At 36.6% G+C, this 23282-nt stretch overlaps 1 protein-coding gene across 4 annotated transcripts in view; it reads right to left on the reverse strand.

Annotated features, from left to right (window-relative positions):
- LOC149776737 (sodium-dependent glucose transporter 1A-like) overlaps positions 1-5806 on the reverse strand; it is a 35618-nt gene extending 29812 nt beyond the window's left edge. For 3 of the 4 annotated variants that reach the window (XR_016416096.1, XM_089941273.1, XM_089941267.1), the window contains exon 1: positions 5654-5806. Coding sequence is in view for 2 of the 4 variants with exons in the window: in XM_089941273.1 (XP_089797399.1) it covers positions 5654-5728 (75 nt within the window). In the remaining 2 variants the exon portion in view is untranslated. The remainder of the gene's footprint in view (positions 1-5653) is intronic. The other variant, XM_089941268.1, reaches the window with a different exon arrangement.
- Between the last annotated feature and the right edge of the window lie 17476 nt (positions 5807-23282).

A 23282-nucleotide genomic window follows, 5' to 3' on the forward strand; every position in this document is an offset into this window, starting at 1 on the left:
TGAAAATAGAGATTCTTACTTCGACAGTAGCCATTTTAAAAACCTTTAATTTCCTCACTCTCGGTTAATTGTGGAGTATAACCTTGGCATTTGCATCGTGTTCTGATAGTAGATTGACAGAGTTTGACTCACTATCCGTACTTTAACTATGGACCGCTCCGGTGGTATAGTTGTTAGAGCGTCCGTCTCGAATGCGGGAGGTCGTGGGTTCGAATCCAGGCCGAGTCATACCAAAGACTTACAAAAATGGTACTAACACCTGCCTCGCTTGGCGCTCAGCATTAAGACGTTAGTATTAGGACTGGTCGGCATTGTGTCAGGAAAATGTGAATGATTGAAACATCATGCTATATGTCTGCGGCATGATGCCCCTATGCTAGACATCACTATAAAGTGTCACATTTCAGACATCATAGCGATATGACTGCAAAATTGTTAATGCTACGTTAAACATCCAAAAACACACAAAACACACATACTTTAACTATGACGTCATCGCCTGTAGTTATCCATTTAAATAAAAGCGTTATCTGATTCGTTCGAGCAAGTGATTGACTTTACTTTTGTCCCTTGAGGCCCTTGAACAAAACCCGTCCAAGTTCTAACATGCCAATTTTGCATTAGAAAACAATATTTAAATATCAAGGCAGCATGAAGGGTAGAACCGCAGTAAGTTAAATTTATCTACCAAACATAAATGTGAAGACCCGGTGCAGACAGTATGTTACATGTTTGGACACGTTCATTTAAGTGGTACGGATAGCACGTTCGAATGTACATGCAGTGAATTATGTCAGTGGTTGAATTGAAAACAGCAGTGTAAATGTTGACTGGTATATCATTGATTTCTAGATAAAACGATTTCATTACACATTATGTAGCAAAACTAAAGACGTTACAACCAAAACGTCTGTCTTCCTGAACACATTATCAAACAACTAATTAGGTTTCAGATTTGTTAGGCCTGGTAAAACAATTATTTTAAGAGAACATGTCCATATTTTTTAAAGTGAACAGTGCTTCATCGTTTATTATTTTTTCAATCGTTATCTATGAGGAATTTTAAGGTTATTGTATAACAGATCGTGTTCTCCACCGTCCCTCCATCTGTCGATTATTTTTGTAACACGAATCAATTTATACTGCACCATTTGCGGGGGTGGGGGGCATGATCTTCGATGTTTCACCAAGATGAATAGATGACTATACCAATTTAGGATCTTGAATCTATCCCATTTCTACCGGTGGATGTACCCCCCAGGGGAGGAGGATACTGGGGTTATCAAGAGGAACGGATGGCTACTGAAATTTAGGAATCTGGATGCACCCCTCCAACCAGAGGAGGAGGAGGAGGTGGAGTTACGAAGACCAACAGATGACTACAAAGATTTAGTATCTTGGATTGTCAATACTTCTGAATTTAAACCAGAAAATTCTTTGTGGCAATACCAACGACGTATATTATAATGATCTGCTACATGAAAGTGACAAGTTTACATGTCTACATGTATCCACGCTATAATATACATACACCAATTCAATTTGACAATAAACATCCATCCAACCGGGTAGTCACCAAAAAACCCAACTAAACGTCCCAAACAATACCACCTACATATATGCAGTAATCTACTATGCCTACAGACCTAAAGTCTACACACACACACACACACACACACACACATAATACATATATACTGTCATTCATGAAAATGACGAATAACGTTTAATTGTCTCAAAATCGAAGAAGAAAAAAAAAAAAGAATAATGTTGCCAAATTTGCCCAAGAATCAAATATATATAAAAGAAAAGGATAGATTAAAGATCTAGCTTTCCTAAAGTAGATACGGATAGTTTAGTATTGAAAAACTGCTTAATCTTAAAAATACGTGCTAAACATTAAACATCAGAAAATATAATTCAAATAAGTTTATTCTATCATTATAAATTTTCGATAATAATTAAAATTTCTTACACCAAGTTATTAATTTTCAGTAAGTTATAATTTTCTAATGTGGAAGTTACTTTCCCATTGATTTGATCGTGAATTTGTGTGTACTATTTTAAAAGTCATAATGTGCAAATATTGGTAATTGGTGTTGAATTTTACTATCCATTTTAGTATCATCTGGTATTTTCATACTGAATTCTTCTTCTCACCAAGATTATATCTAACGTGATGTTTGTTTTTATATCTGTTTTTATTTAAATAAAGGTTAATAAAGCACTCAACACCAATACAAGAGAAATAAATGTTCTCTTTACGGTTATATATATATATATATATATATATATATATATATATATATATATATATATATATATATATATATATATATATATAGTCGGAGATTTAAAACATTTCTAAAATGTTACATTTTCTGGACAATTGAATTTGTCTTGGGAAAACTAAACTTGCCCTAATAGTCAGGTTGAAAATAGTTTCAAAATAGCCAGAATTTTGAGAGAGAGAGAGAGAGAGAGAGAAAGGGAGAGGGAGAGTTTAAAGCAACCAATAGCAGAACTGCATTTATTTAATTTTAATCATGTTTTCATACATAACATTAATCTTTTTCTTTCTAGTTAAAGTTCAAATGATCGCGCAGACTTAATTGTGCATCCAGGTGGAGAAGAGAGTAGAAATAAGTTCATCACTGAAATAGTCAATGATTTCACTCTATCATGTACCTCTGTGGTGTGTTGTGTCCACTCACATGTCTGCTTCCGCTTAATTGTCAGTCCGTCCCTAAGGAAAATTGATGTGCTCTCCCGTTTTTGCCTTAAGTTGTTTTGGGGATATTTTCTGCAGTGACTGCAGAATATTGATTCATTTGCTGAGTTGTGTTCTTGCCACGAATACTCATTAACTCGTGATTATTGAAACGTTCTTGCACATTTAGCAGCATCGTACTGCTTTTTTCTCTCTGCCAGATGGGTTCATTGGAGCTAGAAACTTCGTCAAGTTTCCTCTTCTTGCGTAGATAAGATGGCAGACTCATTTCATCAACTCCATTATGAATAATGTTAGCTAGAGTAATGATTAATTTATACTCGCAACCGAACTATTTGTAAACACTCATTTTATCAATATACTTCACAATTTGCATATAATCACCTTGAAATCATCGACATGCATAACAATATTTGATAAGTCGACTTCTGAAATCTAAGACAGTTATTTTGTATCCATTTAAATGTTTGTCAGCCTGCAAATACGTAACGGTCTCATGACAATTACCACATAAACAGACCATAAATACCGTGTGTGGTTGTTATATTTTCGGTTCATTGATCATGCTTTGAATGAAATCCTGGTGGTTAGTGGTTAGTGACGAGTGTCATTTATTTCCAAACACATATGTCAATGAAAGCTCAAAAATTGAATTATTAACAATTAACGCTTGATTCACCTTAAGACGGGAAAAATACATCAAAGCAATCTAAATAACAAACTGCCGAGTCTATAGAGAGTATGGACCTTAACGTCGGCTAATCTCGGATATGTACACATAGTATGAGTAAATTGTAATCGATAAATTGGAATGGTGATATTTACTTCTTATTTGGCAAAACTGGTTTCCATTAAAAACGGAACACTAACAAACCCCAACTCAATTTTTTGGCCCCGCCCGTGCAGAAGTTACTTGGAAACTTGAGCTTACTCGTGCCGAATTTGAGGTTGTCGTGGGAGTCGGGCACTTCGATTCGTAAATCCTGCGGGAGGTCGTGGGTTCGATCCCCAGCCGAGTCATACCAAATACTTACAAAAAATGGTACTAACAGCTGTCTCGCTTGGCGCTCAACATTAAAATGTTAGTGTTAGGACTGGTCGGCCTGGTGTCAGGATAATGTGGCTGGGTGGGACATCATGTTACATGTCTGCGACATGATGCCCCAGTACTAGACATCACTATAAGCTGCCACACTGCAGACAACGTAGCGATACGACTGAAAAATTATTAAAGCTACGTTAAAAATCCAAATCTCACACACACACACACACACACACACACAGATATATATATATATATATATATATATATATATATATATATATATATATATATATATATATATATATATATATATATATATATATATATATATTCAACAGATAGGTGGTACACAAATAGTACACACACACGCACGCACACACGATATTAACCAACGTTTACCTTCTTTTTCTTGTACGTCAATATTGATTTTTTACGATTCGCTTTATGTGACAAAATAATTGCCACAGATTCTTCAATAATAGATGTAGACTTTTTTCCAATTGAATTTCGCATGCGTTAATATTGAAATCAGTTCGTAGACGCATGCTATAACCTGATGTTCTTCGTTTAATCCGCCAGTTATCGTTCCCATTTTACACGATTTTTGCAACAACAGAAAAATGTAATACTTTCAACTTGAATTACTACGTATACGCATGTTTTATATGTACTCGTACGAAACCAAAAGCAAAAGCTTTGAAAATCTGCATGTTATTTACTATTTTGCTTTGTTTCAATGTTTCATTCTCGTGTTACCTTTGACACAGTAATGTCTTTTAATGTCCTGTCACCTTTGACACTGTAATGCTCTGTGTATATTATTTAACTGTAAACATGTACTATTTTTGTAACGTACCTGTTCAATTATGAAATAGTTTTGTCACGTCAACTGTTGTATTGTCTATAAATCTATTGTTACCATTGATACTGTAATGTTGATACATTATATTTCACTGTAAATATGTACTGTGTACCACTATATGTTCAATTATGAAATAATTTTGTTATTTCATATCGGTATTGTAGCTCGTAAAGAAATAGTGTTTGGTGTATTTTTACCCAGACCACCAACCTGAAATAAAATTTCTGGTATCTTTTTGTCTAGCCTTGTCGGTAAAAAAAAAGGACGTACACAGGCCACCAACATTCAATAGAATTTTGTTTTGTCTTATACAGCTCGTTGCTCAACGGAATAATAATCTGTACACTCATCAGTTAAAATGTATATGCTTATAATGCTTTTGCTTGAGGCTAGACTCATAGAGGAACGGATTATTAACTACTGATATTTGCAATTATACTCGAGCTGTGCTACATGTATATCAGTGTATAAAAACTCTTTTCAAGCAAGGTCTCGAGCAGACGACTTTTAACACGTTGGTTATGAATGATTTCTGTACAGTACCACCATGCAACAGCCGTAAGCAAATCAGCGTATTTTTGCCCTTTCCATGCTGAGACGAAATCAATTGAAACATGAATAAATGAATTAGACGCTGAAACCCTACTTTAAAAAATTGGGGTAATGTTTAATAATATTGTCTTAAGTATTGTATTTCAACTCTGAAACATCATTTATAACTGCAGACGTAACATATCCGAGACACGAAACTCGCTTCAGAGCAAACCGTTATGAAATATCGCGACAAGAACGTCAATTTAGTCTCGTGTTTTAGGAAAAAGGTGATGTTTTATGCATAAACTTGATGCCACATCAATATACCAAATATTAGACCTCACATAAATACTAAAGAACATCATTTAGGGCCCCCAAAAATATCCACATTTTTGAGTGGTTACAAAACCTGAAATACAAGCTTGTCAAGTTTGTACGAGCTCATTGTGAACACGCAGTTTAAAAATATAATTCTACTTGCCTTGAATACAACGTGTCGACCGCTACAGGCTGGAAACCCTAATTCCTGATCGACTGTTGTTAGGTCAGTGTCCATATACTGTTAACTGACATAAAGGTAGCGGAGCTAAATGCCTATGCAGAAATGAATAAGAAGGCCAGCTGTGATTGGCGCATTATGCATGAGCTATCGCTTTTGTGAAGCTTAAAAAAAGAAAGCTTCATTCCCTAACCTGCTTGTGAGATTTTATTAATGTATGCGACAGGCAGTTTATGAGACCAAAAAATATTGTTACTGGATTTATATAAGCTATAGCAGCCTCATAGTGTGTCCTTCGAGATATGTCGATGTATGCGGCTTTTATAAATTATAATTGTATGTTTTAGTAAATAAAATTAGACGCTGGGCATTTTTATTCTAATACATATGTTGAAATTCTTTTGCAAAAAGGAGAATGTATAAAACCTAACGATAAAACCATATACTTGCTTTTGGAGTGGGCCGTAGATAAAAGAGGTAGAATTTGCTGATTCATATATGTATGTATATAGATGACGAAATCACACACACACACACACACACACACACACACACACACACACACACATATATATATATATATATATATATATATATATATATATATATATATATATACACAAACACACACACACACACACACACACATATATATATATATATATATATATATATATATATATATATATATATATATATACACACACACACGAACGCAGGCGTGTGTGTGTGTGTGTGTGTGTGTGCGTGCCTGCGTTCGTGTGTGTGTGTGTGTGTGTGTGTGCAGAATAACTCATTAAATGCAATGTACCAAATGTGGGTACATGTGGTCAACAATTCAACTTTTCATATACAAGTCAAAATAATTCATGTGTAAACCATTTAGTTCTAGAAAAAAACATGTCGTTAATCAGGATAGAGAATATGCCCCGGATTATCAGAAAACACGTTGTAATATATACGATACACAAGCTAATGTAATTTTAGCTAATTTATTATATTTGTGGGCTTCCTTTTAACGTGTTCTTGTCACTGTGTCGCAATAATAGCGTCTTTATAACGTTTTTCTTATCTATAATTTTTTGTCACAGTTTACAAATGCAAGGCCTTATGAATCCCCTTTGTAGATAGAGTAGGGTACTGGAATTCAAGAGTAATTACTTTAACCCAGCCATGTCTCACGGACATCTGTGCAAGCCACATTCGTTAACCTGTATTGACTTTTGTCGCCTTTGGCCAGCTATTTCTTTGGCCCAAGATTTCTCAGCAGTAAACCTAAAGATCACACACACACACACACACACACGCACGCGCGCGCGCGCGCACGCACGCATTACGGTATTTTCAAGTAAAACTAATTTACACATAGCGGCATACTTGCGGGCATGAAATTTGGAGGGGGATTACCGCCATAATTCTATGCATGTATTTTCTAATCATCCTTGAAGCATTATTGTAAATGGCTGCTTGCAAGTGCTACTTTCATAATTATATCCATGTAATTTGTATTCTTCATTGATGCAAATTGTAGGTGTCATTTTGTAAGTGCTACTTTCCTTCTGCATTATTGTCAATGGCTGCTTGCAAGTGCTACATTCATAATTCTATTCATCAGTTTTCTATTCTTGTTTATGCAAGCTATAAATGGCTGCTTGCAAGTGTTTAGATCTACTTTCATTCTGCGTCATTGTATCTTGCAATTTGGCATTACAGTCAGCTGAGTTCTGAGTATTAACATTCAGAAGAGCGGTGGCCTGCAAGAAACACAAAACAAATTAAACGTATCAAACTGTATGCAATTAGATGTATTTACACAAAGTTATATTTCCACTGACCCTTCGCACCCCATTTTATTTGAACATTTTGTGGGTGTAATTTACCGCTGCCACACTGTAGCAGAATAGGGCAGTCGCTTACAAGCAAGGTTTAAGGTCCTAATTTGTTTATATACTCTCATTCACAATGTTATCATTTTAGCGCATGGTTATTATTTAAATGAGCAATGCAGATTCTGCTTTTTGTAGCAGTAAAAAATAGACCTCATAGGTTCTAGGAAATTGCAGATAATTGTACATGAAAGCCATACTTTCTTGTTAATTCACGAGAGAGAGAGAGAGAGAGAGAGAGAGAGAGAGAGAGAGAGATGAAGATTCTGTTTATTTTCCCAACCCTATGTAATTAAATTTTACTGTTAATCTGCAGTTTACAGTGGCAGTTTGTGAAGTGATTTGGATTTTTAACGTAACTATAACAACTTTTCAGTCATATCGCTACCATGTCTGCAATGTGGCAGTTTATAGTGATGTCTAGCAATGTGGTGTCATGCCGCAGAATTGTATCATGATGTCCCACCCAGTCATATTATCCTGACACCGGGCCGACCAGTCCTAACACTATGCTGAGCGCCAAGCGAGGCAGATGTTAGTACCATTTTTGTAAGTCTTTGGTATGACTCGGCCGGGGATCGAACCCACGACCTCCCGCATCCGAGGAGAACGCTCTAACCACTAGACCACCAGAGCGGTAGAGTGGCAGTTTAATTACACACACACACACACACACACACACACACACACACACACATATATATATATATATATATATATATATATATATATATATATATATATATATATATATATATATATATATATATATATATATATATATATAAACAAGAAGTACGGTAAATAATCAAATTATACAGAATTCTTATATATGTATAAGCATGGATGATTATGCGATTACCAGCAAGTATTGTGACTAGTTGTCTGTGACAAGTATCTCATATCACCAATTTTATACTAAATCTCCAATTTCTATATAATAGCAAGAGGCCAATGACTTGAAAGAAGGACATCACATACGAAGCATATACTGTAGCATAGCTATATGCTACAAAACTATGAACTTATTTAATTATATAGAAAAATGAATTCTTAGAGTATGAAATATATTTTCTACATCTAAATATAAAGAACATATCCATACAATTTTGAGATGCTTTATTTCCACAGATATCAAACTGGCAACTACATTTCTTTTATTACTGTAAATCGGATTTATCCATACATGAAGCGATATTTATAGTACAGATAAGATGATTGATTGTAAGGTACTTCACTGATAAAACATCAGACTCCTTTGGTAGCAACTATAAAAATACAATATATTGAATATAAACAACGTTGATACCTCTACCAGTAACCAGCTCTATTTCTTTTTATTATTACTGCTACAATACAGTACCAATCTTGCTAGATGCATTTGAATATGAAATTAAAGTAGTAGTTAAAAAGATTAATGCAAATTTGTACATGTATCTTCCACATATGTGATTGTTTTCTGCTAGAAGCGAAAGACCCCCCTCCCCAATATAATTTATTTAAAAACTTGTAAAGTTTCTAAGGTTTCTCACAGCTCAGGCTGTTGTCGCATCCATCCCCTCCCCCGCCTCCTCCGCATAAACGTCTTTATTTATCTGTGATTTCGTCATTATTTTATCCTATTTAAAACATAAGTTAATATTGTCATGACACAAACATATCAGCACAATACAACTATGCGACAAAGCAAAATAAATAAATAAAAACTATATACAGTCCTATGTTTAACTTTTCATAGGAAATATAAGAGAAAAAATATTTAATGTAAACCGGCATTCATAAAAACAATGTTGCAAAATAAATTAGTCTGAAATAAAAAATTGTCATACAGGTATGCAATTATAAGGAACAAATACATGGATTGTCTTGTTATATCGTTCTTATAGATTTATTTGCCAATCCCTTTTGTTTTTCACTTTCATATGAATAAAACATGATTAAAGACAAACTTTTTACACAATTTGGCTTTCGGGTTGGACATAATTGCAAATTCTGAGGAACTAAAACTGCAAATTCTGGATTGGCCAAGGCACATTACCTTTTGTATACCAAATGCATTGTAAATTATGCCTCAAGAACAGCACTGGATCTGTATTTAACATACACTGTACAAAAATGATCAGTTTTTTGAGATTTTTTTACGGGCAATAAAAAATGTTGTTTGCACACGCTATGAACAAAAACCATGAAAAGGATTATATTTTATTTGCTAATTTGTTATTTCTGATACTTTGGCTTTCACAAAACTATTATATTTTATGGACCTGAGACGAAATTTTAAATTTGGCCTTTTATCCCTAGTATATGTGGCTTGGAACAATGGATAAGGTAAATTCCATAACTTAATAACTCAGCAGAGAGAGAGAGAGAGAGATTCATAAGTTAGTTTCTTCACAGCAAACCCCAAATCTGTCCAACAAATGTTATGTTTGATTATTTTCAACAACATATGTATGAATTAGACATCCAACAGTTTAATTTTTCTATCTGTCACTCTGAAAGTAATGGGGCTAGCTCAAGACTGTCTGAAAACACTCTCACCTACCCAGGATACGTGGATATAATTTTATTGAATCAAACCTTAAAAAAGACAGTGATCTGTAAAAATCCTGCACTGTATCATTATCGAGGAAGATCAGGAGAGTTTTATCCTCATATTGGTAATTATCACCACATGAAAGACCACATGACTACCCTAAAACAACAAAAGACTATCCCAAAAACACACTCAGTTACCCAGGATACGTGTAGGCAATTAAATAGAATAAAGCCAAATAAAAAGACAGTGATCAGTAAAATGAGAACCTGTATAATTATCGAGTAAGATCAGTAGAGTTTATTCTCTTGCTGATACTTGCTGAAGGAAAGACCATAAGACTGCCCCAAAACACACTCATCGACGCAATATACATGTATACAGTTACAATAACTTAATGAAATATGCAGTTTTGGTGTATTCTCTCTCTCTCTCTCTCTCTCTCTCTCTCTCTCTCTCTCATCATATATAATTCACTAAACTACTTTTATATTGCAAGGAGCAGCACAGTTAATAAGTCAGAATCGTGCGTCACTACATTCATAATTAAAAAATTATTCAAAATCTTTAATGTGACAAGGAGCAGATGATTAATTAGAACCTTGGGGTGCTCTATTTATATTTTTAAAATTCTTGAACCAATTTATTTATTTTAACTGGTTTGATAATGGTAAGAATCACAATAAATAAAAGTAAAATTTCATGTCACATCTTTTGTTTCTGATTATTTCCACTTTTAGGCACAGGAAACTAAGCTTTATTGTTGTTCTGGCCAAATCGCCATCACAAATGTACTTTACTCTGTATCATCATCGTCGTCGTCGTCGTCACTATCGTCATCTTCTTCTTCTTCTTCTTCACTAGTGGTATGTGACTGTTCATCTGGATCTTAAATACCACCTTCGTGTTCGATGTTTTTAACACTCTAGGATCACGTCCCTCAAACTGCTGATTTCTAGAGTTTAACTATTTCTGCATACAATAACGTGCTCACAGTGCTCACTTGAGCCAGTGCAAACTGAAGTATCACGCGGGTTTGTTCGGATTTTATAGCGTATAAATGTGATTTGTCGCTGCCTTGATTCAGCATGAAATCAAATCACCACAAAGCATATCCTCCTCATAACTGTCATAGGAAATGCCTTGGGTATTGATGGTTCCTAATTTTGATGCGGCAATTTATTATTTATAGTTCAATGATTCTGGTCATCACATGCCAGTGATGAAATTAAGAACACAAGATAGTGAAAAAATAAGATGAATTGTATCTTTGTAATGTGTTTTTAATTTTCATTGTGCTTTTTAGTCAAGAGAATACACCAAACAAGTAAATGTCTCTTTGTCTTCATTTAGTGTTAGGCATGTATAAAATAACACAACAGCACACATTTTATAATAGCATTTAACGTTCGTTTGATTTAGCAACCACTGAATAGTATAACAATAATAATAATAATAATAATAATAATAATAATGAGGACTTTGTATGGCGCGTAATCGTTAGAAACTCTAAGCGATTTACAACTTTAGACAACACATATAACATAAAAACATATATAATGATATGATTACAAAAACAAACACAATGAAATTAGAAAGCATAAAAAACATGCTGAAAATATTTAAGGTAGGAAACATTATTAGGTCTTTAAGTTTGTTCTTGCAGTCGAAATAAGTGAGTTTTAAGAGCACTCTTGAATGGGATCGGTGTGTCTTTGTGTCTAAGTTCATTGAGCAATTCATTCCACGTTGCTGGGCCCTGGTATGCAAAAGAACGCTGTCCATATGACCTTGTTTTCATAGTGGGAATAATGAGTATACGATTGTCAGAAGAGGAGCGTAAGTATCATGCTGGTGTGTACACATGGGTGAGGTCGTAAAGGTATGTTGAACTGAAGTCCGTCAGTGAAACGTAGCACAGAGAACAAATTTTGTGTTTGATTCTGGATCGAATGGATAGCCAGTGTAGGGTACAGAGCAGCGGTGAGGTGTGCTCTGATCGTGGTACTCTATGATACAAGCAGCTGTGTTTTGAACTTTTTGAAGTTTCTGGAGTAGATATTGAGATGAACCAGACAGAATTGAGTTACAAAGTCCTGTCTTGAACGTACTAATGAACACACAAGTGTTTTGGTGGCATCAACTGAAAGTTATTTGCGAATGGAGCTGATGCGTCTCAGGCCAAGATATGCAGCCTTGCTTATGTTGATGACTAGGTTTCGTACTGATTGTGTGAATTTGATGTTGGTGCTGCTGATATTTATTGTTTGAGGTAAAGGATGTGAATAAGAAAGTCTTTGTGTTGTGCTCAGAATGGCCTCAGATTTATCATCATTCGTCTGCACCTTGTTACATGTCACCCATGATTTCACATCAGAAATGCACCTCTAAACACCTTGGAGGGTAGCATCAACTTCAGTTGTGTGGCTAGATTTGTATATTTGGGTGCCATCAGAGTACAATTGGTGAGACACTGGATGATGATCTATGACACTTGAGAGCGGCTGAGTGTATAGAATGAAGAGAACACATCCGAGAACAGACCTTTGTGGAACACCACAGTATAGATTAACTGGGCTGGAGTGTATTCCATTTGTAGACACAATTTATGTCCTGTTCACCAAGTAGGACTTGAACCACAGTAAGGTTGTATCATGAATGCCAAATACATGCTGGAGACAGTGAAGTAATATATCATGGTCTATTGTGTCAAATGCTGCAGACAAAGGAGGGATAGGACTGGAATCTTTTCGCTATCCAAAGCAGAAGGAATGTCATTAACTACTTTTAGAAGAGTAGTTTCAGTACTGTCGCACGGACAATATGCAGATTGTACATGGCTGCAAAGACTGTCTGAATTTAGATGAGATACAAGCTGGGATAGAACAACCTTTTCTAAGATTTTTTTTACGTGAATGGGAGATTAGAAACTTGGCGGTAGTTCTTTAAATCGTTATGGTCTAGTGTTGGTTTCTTCAGCAGAGGCTTTACAATGACAGATTTTGAAAAATGATGGGAATTCCCCGGATGAGAGAGAGAGGTATTAATAACATCAGTTAGTGAAGGCAATACTGGATCTAAGCACTCAAGCAGCAGTGGTGTTGGAATTGGATCAAGTTCACATGACTTTGGTGCACTCTTCATCAGGATTATAGGTACGAAATCCATAGAGACAGGTTTAAATGCTACTAATGGTTGCCGCTCAAACTCTGTATCCCAAATGTATGGTGACGACGAGTCAATTGAAAGTGTGGTGTCAAGCATATCTTTAATGGTTTGTACTTTGTCACGGAAAAAATTTGCAAACATGTCCGGAAGGGCGACTGGAGAGAAGGTTGTTGGAAGTGGTGTACATTTCTTCCTTGACATTAGCTTGTTAGTAATCTCGAAGAACTCTTTGCAGCTGGAACTTTCCACGATCTTAGTAATGTAGTGGGCTGATTTCGCTGCATGTACTATAATTTTGACATTCTTCTTAGCGGCTTCATAGATTTGCTTATGAATAGTGGGTCTGGTGGAGAGACAGACCCTATCAGCTTTACGGCAGTCTCTTTTAGCAGTGCGAAGCTGGTCTCTAACACTGCTATACCATGGAGAACACTTTTGAATCGATACTCTGCATTTGGTAGCTGGGGCATGTTTGTCGAGCAATGAACGCAGGCAGTTATCGAGTTGTTCTGATGTACGAGGTTGTTGTTGTTGTTGTTGTGGGGTTTAACGCCATTTTTCAGCACACCATAGGCTATACATGGTGACAAGTATTAATGGTGGAGGAAGAACCCGGGAAAACCCCGGGAAGAACCACCGACCCACGAGAAGCTACCGGCAAGCTTTCTCACATATCCACATTGGCCGAGCCCGAGACTCGAACCCACGCCGACATAGGTGAGATGGCAGTGATCCGTGACGGAGAGCGCTTTAGACCACTCGGCCACTTGGGGCCCGAAGTGCTAGGTAAGCAATGTGTTAGGCTTGCTTGGATGTTATGCATTAGTTTGGTTCTATTTATCATACGGAGGTTTCTCTTAGTAGCAGATAGAGGTGGAGGGTTAGGGACTGATACGTCAAGATGGCATATAATGCAGAGGTGATCTGATGCAAGTTCATGGGATACCAGGGAGGACCGTAGAATGTTATCATCAGGTCTATGAAGAATCCAGTCTAAAATGTGACTATGTTTATGGGTGGGTTGGTTAAATGACTGTTTGAGGTTGAAAACATTCATGGAATCTAGAAGTTTTGATGTGTTTGGGGTTCCGGGACAGTCTAAGTGAAAGTTGAAATCTCCTAGAATAATCACCTATCTAATTTCCATACTCCAGGAGTTTCGGAAACTGCTCCAGAAAAGAGATTCAGTCATTTTTTTTTCTACTAGGAGGAGAGCAGTATAGGCAGAAAAGATGACTGACCTTTGCTCCAGTGTGAGTGTGGTAAGGTGTTTGATCATGGAGTTCTTTGTTATGACAGCAATTCACCTCTGCGAGAGTTACGGGGGAACGACTTGATGGAGTAACCAGTGGGTGTTAGATCCGCGCACTTCGGCTCATCGTCTGATCTTTTTAGCCATGTTTCTGTCAGGAAAAATACGTCGATATTCTGGTCGTTGATAAAATTAACTATTTCTATGCACTTTTCCGAGAAAGAAACACATACGAACTTAACAACCAATACATGATGAACACAATAATGTAGACGAAGACAGGCAACACGCATATGTAGCATGAAAAAGGCACAAAACGGAACAGCTGCTTCAAGCCGGTTAAGCGATAGCGGCTATCTCTTTTCTAACAGATTTCAGTAGCTCAGAGAAGGACCATTGGGTTCTGAATAAACAAATTATGAACTATTGGGCATCAACTGCAACTGTATTCAACATGTTCACGTGCAAGTCTTACTCCAGCTATGGTGCTGGTAGTCGAGACTGCTACCGCTCTCGACGTCTCAGCAGTGGTGGTTGTCGACGTAGTTGTAGAATGTTAATAAGTCGTTGACTATGAAGACCTCCTTTTCTTAAGTATACCCTTAGATTTCACTCCATCGTGCCACACATTGCTACTTATAGTGATATGAATACAACATTCATCGAGAAGAGAAAGGCATGTTGAACAAAATACAAGTATAAATGCTCGAAACTTCTAGTGTGACAATCAAAGCAAAGCATATTAAGCTCCACAGCTGCTGACGCTCACTTTATTTCGTGGACAAATTTAAATTTCAAACTGTTATCTTGTCCGTTGTTGGTATACAGGTATCAGGTAGTTTGTTTTGCTGAAGTTTTTAATGAACAAGTTCATAAAAGTAATTTCTTTCTTATATAATCTTAAATAACCACAACAACTTTCACTGAATTCTATCCCACAATTCCCAAGTTAGTTTGTTCCCACGCAAAGAAAGATGCATATATAGAATCCCAATGCTATTGAATATATTGCAACCCTACGTCACGTTAATTTGAATTACTTCTGGATTTTCTGTATTAGCTCTAATTCTCGCTCAAATATGTGTGTGCGTGTTTGTGTGTGTGTGTGTGTGTGTGTGTGTGTGTGTGATTTGGAGTTTTAACGTAGCTTTAACAATTTTTTCAGTCATATCGCTACGATGTCCGCAGTGTCACAGTTTATAGTGATGTCTAGCACTGGGGAATAATGCTGCAGACACGCAGCATAGTCACATTATCCTGACACCAGCCCGACCAGTCCTTAGCCTCTTAATACTGGCTATTGTTGGAGTGGCCCGGGTGTTTCTTACCTCAGGGCCCGTGATTGCTCTCTACGGTCATGGTAATCCGCTACAAACTACAAAAAAGTCTTCTCTTTGCCCCCTGACGACGGTTGGCCCCCGGAAATTTTTTTAATAGTTATCCTACCTTGTCCGCTGCCCGATCCTCATCCATTGTTAAATACAATATATATATATATATATATATATATATATATATATATATATATATATATATATATATATATATATATATATATATATATCCAAATATATGCGTGCCTTCGAAGTCTTTTTAACCATCTCGTGTTTTGACTCAAGTGGTGTTTATTATTTTTTTGTCTCGGTCTATTTTACGGCAAAATAAAGTAAGTTAATTGTACACGTTTAAGACCCAAATTCACTAATGAGATACAAATCAATGTCGCTGACATGTTACGTTTCTTTCCTTAATGCATACCTTTTTGCTATATCAATATACGTCTATACAGCCAAAAAGATCAATGTAAACAATAAATAAAGCTTGGATCTGAAAATATCGCAACCTAAATGGTGCATATCAATACCTACGTTACTGTCACTAGTGTAATTACGAGCCAAATCTGTCAGATAAAGATGAAAAATAAAACTGAAGATTGAATTAAAAAGTCTCTGAATCAATCGTGTATAATCTTTGAGAAATCTAAAAGCAAATTTTCAATAATTATACCTTGAACATTCATTCACGAGGCTTTAGAATGTAGGTCGCTAAGGTCATGATACATATGTAACCCTTTTTTTTAAAAAATTCACGGCCGTTTTGTGTGGTGTAAAATGAAGGTTTTGGGGAATATATAAGGCTCTCAAAATTCACTTGTACGTTTTATTATATAATTTATAAAAAAAAAAAAAAAACACCAAATAAATGGTTGCTGTTGATGCATATCGTTTTTCACGTGCCATATTTGGGGCCCCTAGTGGCCGAGTGGTCTAAAGCACTCTCGGTTACGAAACACTGCCATCTCACGTCTGTCTGCGCCGGTTCGAGTCTCGGATTCGGCCAGTGTGGGTATGCGAGAAAGCTTCCGGTAGCTTCTCGTGGGTCGGTGGTTCTTTCCGGGGTTTTCCCGGATTCTTCCTCCACCATTAATACTGGCCGCCATGTATGCACTGGACAACAAATTTTTACAAAAGTCATGTTACTGAAATAAAATTAGTCAATTCTTATCAATTTTTATGTGCTGAACACGAATATGACAGTCAAATTGCAAAATTGGCCCTAGCTTTTTGTAATCTGCAAGAAATTAATGTTTACATAACGAAATGCATTCCAATAGTAAAAGGTCAACTGTAATAGCCTACCTATAAAAAATCAAGTCATTGACTACATCTTAGATTTCTTCGCCTGTCTCTTGTACAGCTGTTCGGGAGCATCTCTGAGGAGTGTCCAGCAGTAGTCAGCCAGCATTGTAGTGGACCATTTTCCCTGGTATCTTTGTTCCATTGTTGCGATATCTTGATGAAAACGTTCGCCGTGTTCATCACTAACAATACCACAGTTGCTAGGAAAGAAATCCAAATGGGAATGAAGGAAGTGAATCTTTAGAGACATATTGCAGCCAAGTTTCTTATACTTCATCAACATGTCTTCTACTAGTTCCTTATAGTTTTCTGCCCTAACATTTCCGAGGAAGTTTGTAGAAACTAGGCGAAAAGCATTCCATGCTTGTTTCGCGTCACCTTCCAGCAAGTTGTTGAACCGGTCATCTTTGAAAAGCTCTCGAATCTGAGGACCCACAAAAACTCCCTCTTTAATCTTTGCTTCGCTGAGTCGAGGGAATTTTTCATGCAGGTATCGGAATGCTGGCAAAGTCCGGTCAATGGCTTTCACGAAGTTCTTCATCAAACCTAGTTTGATGTGAAGGGGTGGTAGCAAGATTTTCTGAGGCTCAACCAGAGCTGGGTGTTGGATATTCTTCTCTCCAATGGCTACATTCTGCCTGTGAGTCCATTCCTTCCTCATGTAGTGCATTTCCCTTGCTCGGCTATCCCACTCGCATAAGAAACACATGTATTTTGTATATCCTTGCTGCAGTCCCATTAAAAGGGCAACTACCTTCAAATCACCACAGAGGTGCCAGCTGTACTTGTTATACTCAATGGAATTCAGTAGCTGCCTTAAGTTATCGTATGTCTCTTTCATGTGGACAGCATACGCTACTGGAATAGATGGAAGAATGTTTCCATTGTGCAAAAGCACAGCCTTGAGACTCAGTTTCGAAGAGTCCACAAATAGTCTCCATTCTTGTGGGTCATGAGTGATTTTTAAAGCATTCATGAGGCCCTCAATATCGGAACAGAATATCAGATTACTTTCCTTTCTGAAGAAAGGCTCCAATTGCTGGTGGCGCTTTCGATATGCAGTAATTGTGACATCTTCTTCTAGAAGATTCCATTGTTGGAGTCTTGATCCTAGCAATTCTGCCTTGTTCTTTGATAAGTCCAAATCACGAATCAGGTCATTTAGTTCTTCCTGTGTTATTCTGTGTGGGGTTGATGATGCACCACAGTGAAAATCTGGATCACTGCATGCTGATGGACCAGGAGAAGAACAGGTCGACTCACCTTTGTCTTCGTCAGATGAATCAAGAGAATATTCTGCTGGAGGTTCTGGAATAGGAAGTCCCTCACCATGTGGAACTGGTCTCAATGCAGACGGAATGTTTGGGTAGACTATTCTCGACTTCTTTCGCTTCGTTATTCCGCCGGAAAGAGGAGGAACCAAGCAGAAGTAACAGTCATTTAGGTGGTTGCTTGGCTCTCTCCACACCATTGGGACTGCAAACGGCATTGATGACCTTTTGCAATTCAACCACTGTGAAAGCTGTGTTGTACATGTAGCACAGCATATATGCGGAGCCCAAGGCTTGTCTTGGTCACCAACCTTGCATCCGAAGTAAAGATGATATGCCTTCTTCACTTGAGAATTGATACTTTTCTTCTGGTTGGCAAATGTCACTTCCCCACAAATATAGCAAAAATTGTCCGCGGTATTAACACACTTTCGAGGCATTACTGTTCTTTATTGTACGTAAATGGATAAAATAATAAGTTTTATGTAACAGTAGCTTGAACTGTCTCGCACAACGTCTAAAATATTTTAAATGCTGAACCTATCTGATTGGGCTTTATATAGTACACTGCTTACGTCAGCTTCAGCAGCCGCCTGGCATTAGTATAATAGGCCTACACATGTATAGTACACTGCTGACGTCAACTTACTTCAGCAGCCGCATGGCATTAGTATTGCATTGCATCAGAAAATGATGCAATCAACTGTGGATGATGTGAGCATGATGGTATTATGCAATGTTACATCATTATTCCGGATGTTGCTGCAGTCCTACTGGAGAAATTTACACAGTGAAACATAGAAAATGAGGTATATGAATATCTTCAAAACGAGAGCCAATACAAATTTTTCACGGTTATATTCGTGTTCGGCACACCAAAATACTACAGATTAGGGCCTTTTCAAGTCAGTAATGATTTCACTGTTGACCAGTGATACAATCGTTTGCAGACCTGATAACATCAGTAAATCGGCGTTGATCAATGCACGTTGAAATGATCGGGTATACTTCAATTTTACTTGTACGCATCAACATTCACCTGTTTCCACGGTCAGTTACTTTCTACGACCATATCCGAATTTTTACAAAACCATTTTCTCAACTATCACATTTTAATAAAACCTGCCAAAACAAGTCCTAATTATGTCGCATCGCATTTCTGAACATACTGCAGCTGTTACTCAGCCCTCCCACAAATTTGTTTTTACATCTATGATAAAGGTCGCTTGAACATAAAGTAATTATTATTTGCAGTCACTGATAACTGATGTTGTATCCGTGATCATGTTTAACATGTATGCAAGAAAACACATCCCCCCACCTCCCCACGGGAAGGAAGGATAATAAGACACGTGTTGATTTTATGAATTTTCCCCGAAAACCACAGCAAAGGCTCTAGTTCAGTAACTTCCCGTCGCTTTCGATGGCACCACCGACAAACCGATTCCAAATAAGAAACAAAGGGGTCTAGATGTACTTTAAATAATAGTTTTCTTGCCAATAAAATTCTCCTAACAGTAGAACATCTTCTATGAATGGAATATGTTTTAATGTAAACTGAATATAAAGATATGAATTTTCACATTAATATAGTTTTTATCTTCTTCAATTTCATTAGAAAAACATATTTATATTAACGGCAAAACTTTCCGGGCAATACGTTTCCTACTAATAGTCCAACTATTACTTGTAGTGTCTTATTTCTTTCTTTCTTTATTGATTTATTTATATTTTCATTCATTGGACCCTTTCGTGTGAAACTATTTCAGACAACAAGGAATATTTTGTTTTATATCTTACTCAACTATTTATTGTTTCATCATAATTTAAAATTTATATCCAAATATTCAATTTTTCAATAATAATAATAATAAATAAATAAATAAATAAATAAATAAATAAATAAATAAATAAATAACGAATATAATGACAGGTTTTTGCATGGAACTTGTGGCCTTCTATGACATCATATTTACAGACAAGTCACGTGTACATAATGATTGTACTCGATAGAAAATACTTTTATCAAAGCATTGATAATGTGCTTAATGCGGTCATCGAAGTCGTTCGAAATTCCTTTTTTGGGAGTGCTCCAAAAGTAACTGTGATACATTCAACAAATCCTGTTAGTGTCTAATCTAATAACAACATTCGCCCGTGGCGCACACATTGAATCAAGAGGGAATGACGAGAGATAAGCCCGCTTTTTCTAAAGCGGATCTGAGAAGAAAAAAAAACATGCAACATATGAAACAAAAAGGACTATGGTGAATCTTGGCGATCAGCTGATGCGCTGGATTATTTTAAAGGACGAACTTGGGCGGAAGATAGTCCAACATAGCATTGTGTTGGCTATTTATGTTTACGTCGGTGATGTTATCAAATCTTGTGTTCCAGCATTTGACTGAAATAGATTAACCCACATGTGAAAAATGGCAGGGTTTCTCACTTCGAGGGCAAAAATTTGGCTCATAATGTTATGAAATGTCGATATTTTCTGGTTTTATTGGAACCGAACGAATTTTAGGACCAATATCTACCAAGATTCAGCATTATTCAGATGATTTGGCAAATACGACTTTTTGCACGTAACGGCGGCATTGCTGCTTTTAGGGGAATTTCGCGACTGTACGCACTGTAAATATCTAGGGATGTTATATCATAATCAATAAGCTTAGAATACTAATATATTTCAGTCCACTGCTTTTCCACTCAACCTCCATGTATACTGTCCTGTGATAAATGTTTCACAAATGATAGCCATCAACCACTCCATTTCGTTAGTTGCCAAGTGTTTAGCGCCATTTTTCAGCACGTGATAGACTGTACACGGCGTCCAGTATATTTGGTGCAGAAAGAACCCTGGAAAATCCTAGGAAACAACCACAGGCCCATGGGAAATTACTGGCAAGTTTTCTCGCATTCTTTCATTGGCCGAGTCAAGAAATTCTTTTTAGAAAATAGTACCACATTTGAGTGGTTTTTCCAATTGACCTACTTTGAAATATTACATGCTTATACTGAAAGGCTAGACTCAAAGTTTAGATAAGTGTACAGACGGTGAATGCTATTTACATGCCCACTTTACAGACATGGATCGGAAAAGAAAACCAGAATGAACAATTTCAGGGCAAATGGTTCTAACGTATTTTTACAAGTAAATACCCAGTCACGCTCATTATCTCTAAACAGTCAAGTAATTTCCTTTCTGAGAAAAACCTTCCTACTAGTGCACCGTTTTGAATTCCAAATCGTTGTAATTTTTATAGGAATTAAGTATATTCTAACAGACTTTCAGAGATTGGGTTAAATTGTAACTTGTATTCTTTCTAAATATTGTATTGTGTCCGGAAGACATTATTACGCCATTGAAGTTTGGAGTATTCATGAGTTTACACTGTTCATTTCTAACATGCGTCATGTAAGCAAATTTGACTTTGTTAAGCAGTGGACTAGTTTGTTTATGGGAATGTTTTACATTTCATTTTCAAACTGTTTCAGCGAGACAAAAGTGACCAATTTGCTCTCATACCCAATGATGATAGGGTGTGTTTGTGTGTGTGTGTTATTCTTATACCATCACATGTTAATCCTTCTCGTCTTCTTAGGACATGGTTTCTTGCCGATTCTTCTGCTCGATGAGCAAATCGGTAAAATTATCCCCTACAAAATATTGAGTTCGTTACTGTAGAAACGATTGGTATTCAAGCAATTCTGAATAAAATTGCGCCGTGTAAAAAGTTCTTTCTTTTTTAAGGTTACGTTAGTGCATCCCCTAACATGTACCTTATTTTGTATTCGCTATTATTTTGTTCGTACACTGGAAACATTCGTCATCAACTGCTTGGCGGCTTTAAAATTGTAATGTCTACTCTTAAAACAAATCTTTGTTGACAGGATTCAGTCACAAAATCACTTTGGAGCTAAGTCAGGGCTGCATGGAAGATGTGAGGAAGTTTGGATTCTGTGCTTCTTCAGGAAGACTGTCGTGACGGTGCGTTGTCAGTGAGCATGTGGACACACCGATCACTTTTGGCAACACTTTGGATGCATACAAAGTCCAGTGGCACTAGCAGAGTGAAGCACGCTTATCTGGCTGACGGGACCTTTTGCATCGACCAAAAATGCGTATAAAAGTCTCTTCACAATCCTACTACTTCGAGCGATTAATGACCTCTTCTCATTTTTTCATCATCCAACTGTGTTATTTTTCTCTAGAGTGGGATTCAAAATAATAAACCTATGTTTCATCACTTGTGACAGTCTCATTCAAATTTCTCTGGTCACTCTTTTCACATTTTGGCTAGTAGCTGTTTGGCAATTTCAACCCGAGTCTGTTTTGATCAGCCGTTAACAAAAGAGAGACCCATCTTGAACAAACTTGTCTATGCTTCATGTGATCCTTCAATATCTGGACAACAACTGACCAAATAACGCCCATCCGGGCGCTTTACGTGAAGCTGCATATCATTTTATATGAGGTTATTTTGTCTTTCAATCGGCGTTAAATGTATTGACAAAATATTCAGAACTTTTAAAATATCCCTCATGTATAATGAATGCAGAAAAGCAGAAAAGCATCTTTGTGTTGAATTGCTAAACCCAGTTCAATGTTCTATATAGATTCTAACGTATGATGAGTATCTAAGATTTTTAATCGCTTTTCCAAGACCAGCGTTCCAAACAGAACGACTGGATAAGTGAGGAGGTGGGACGTCTATGTAAAATGAGAATTCATTTTTAAATCAATCATGGTTCAGCATTTTGTCCTAAAAAAATGCCCTTGAATATTTGTTAATGAGAAAGTTTGTCCCCATTTATTGAATTAAAAACCATAGATTGACTAAGAATATTCAGTG

Source organism: Sinohyriopsis cumingii, chromosome 18 (genome assembly GCF_028554795.1).
Source record: "Sinohyriopsis cumingii isolate HCF-2022 chromosome 18, ASM2855479v2, whole genome shotgun sequence".
Taxonomy (NCBI): domain Eukaryota; kingdom Metazoa; phylum Mollusca; class Bivalvia; order Unionida; family Unionidae; genus Sinohyriopsis; species Sinohyriopsis cumingii.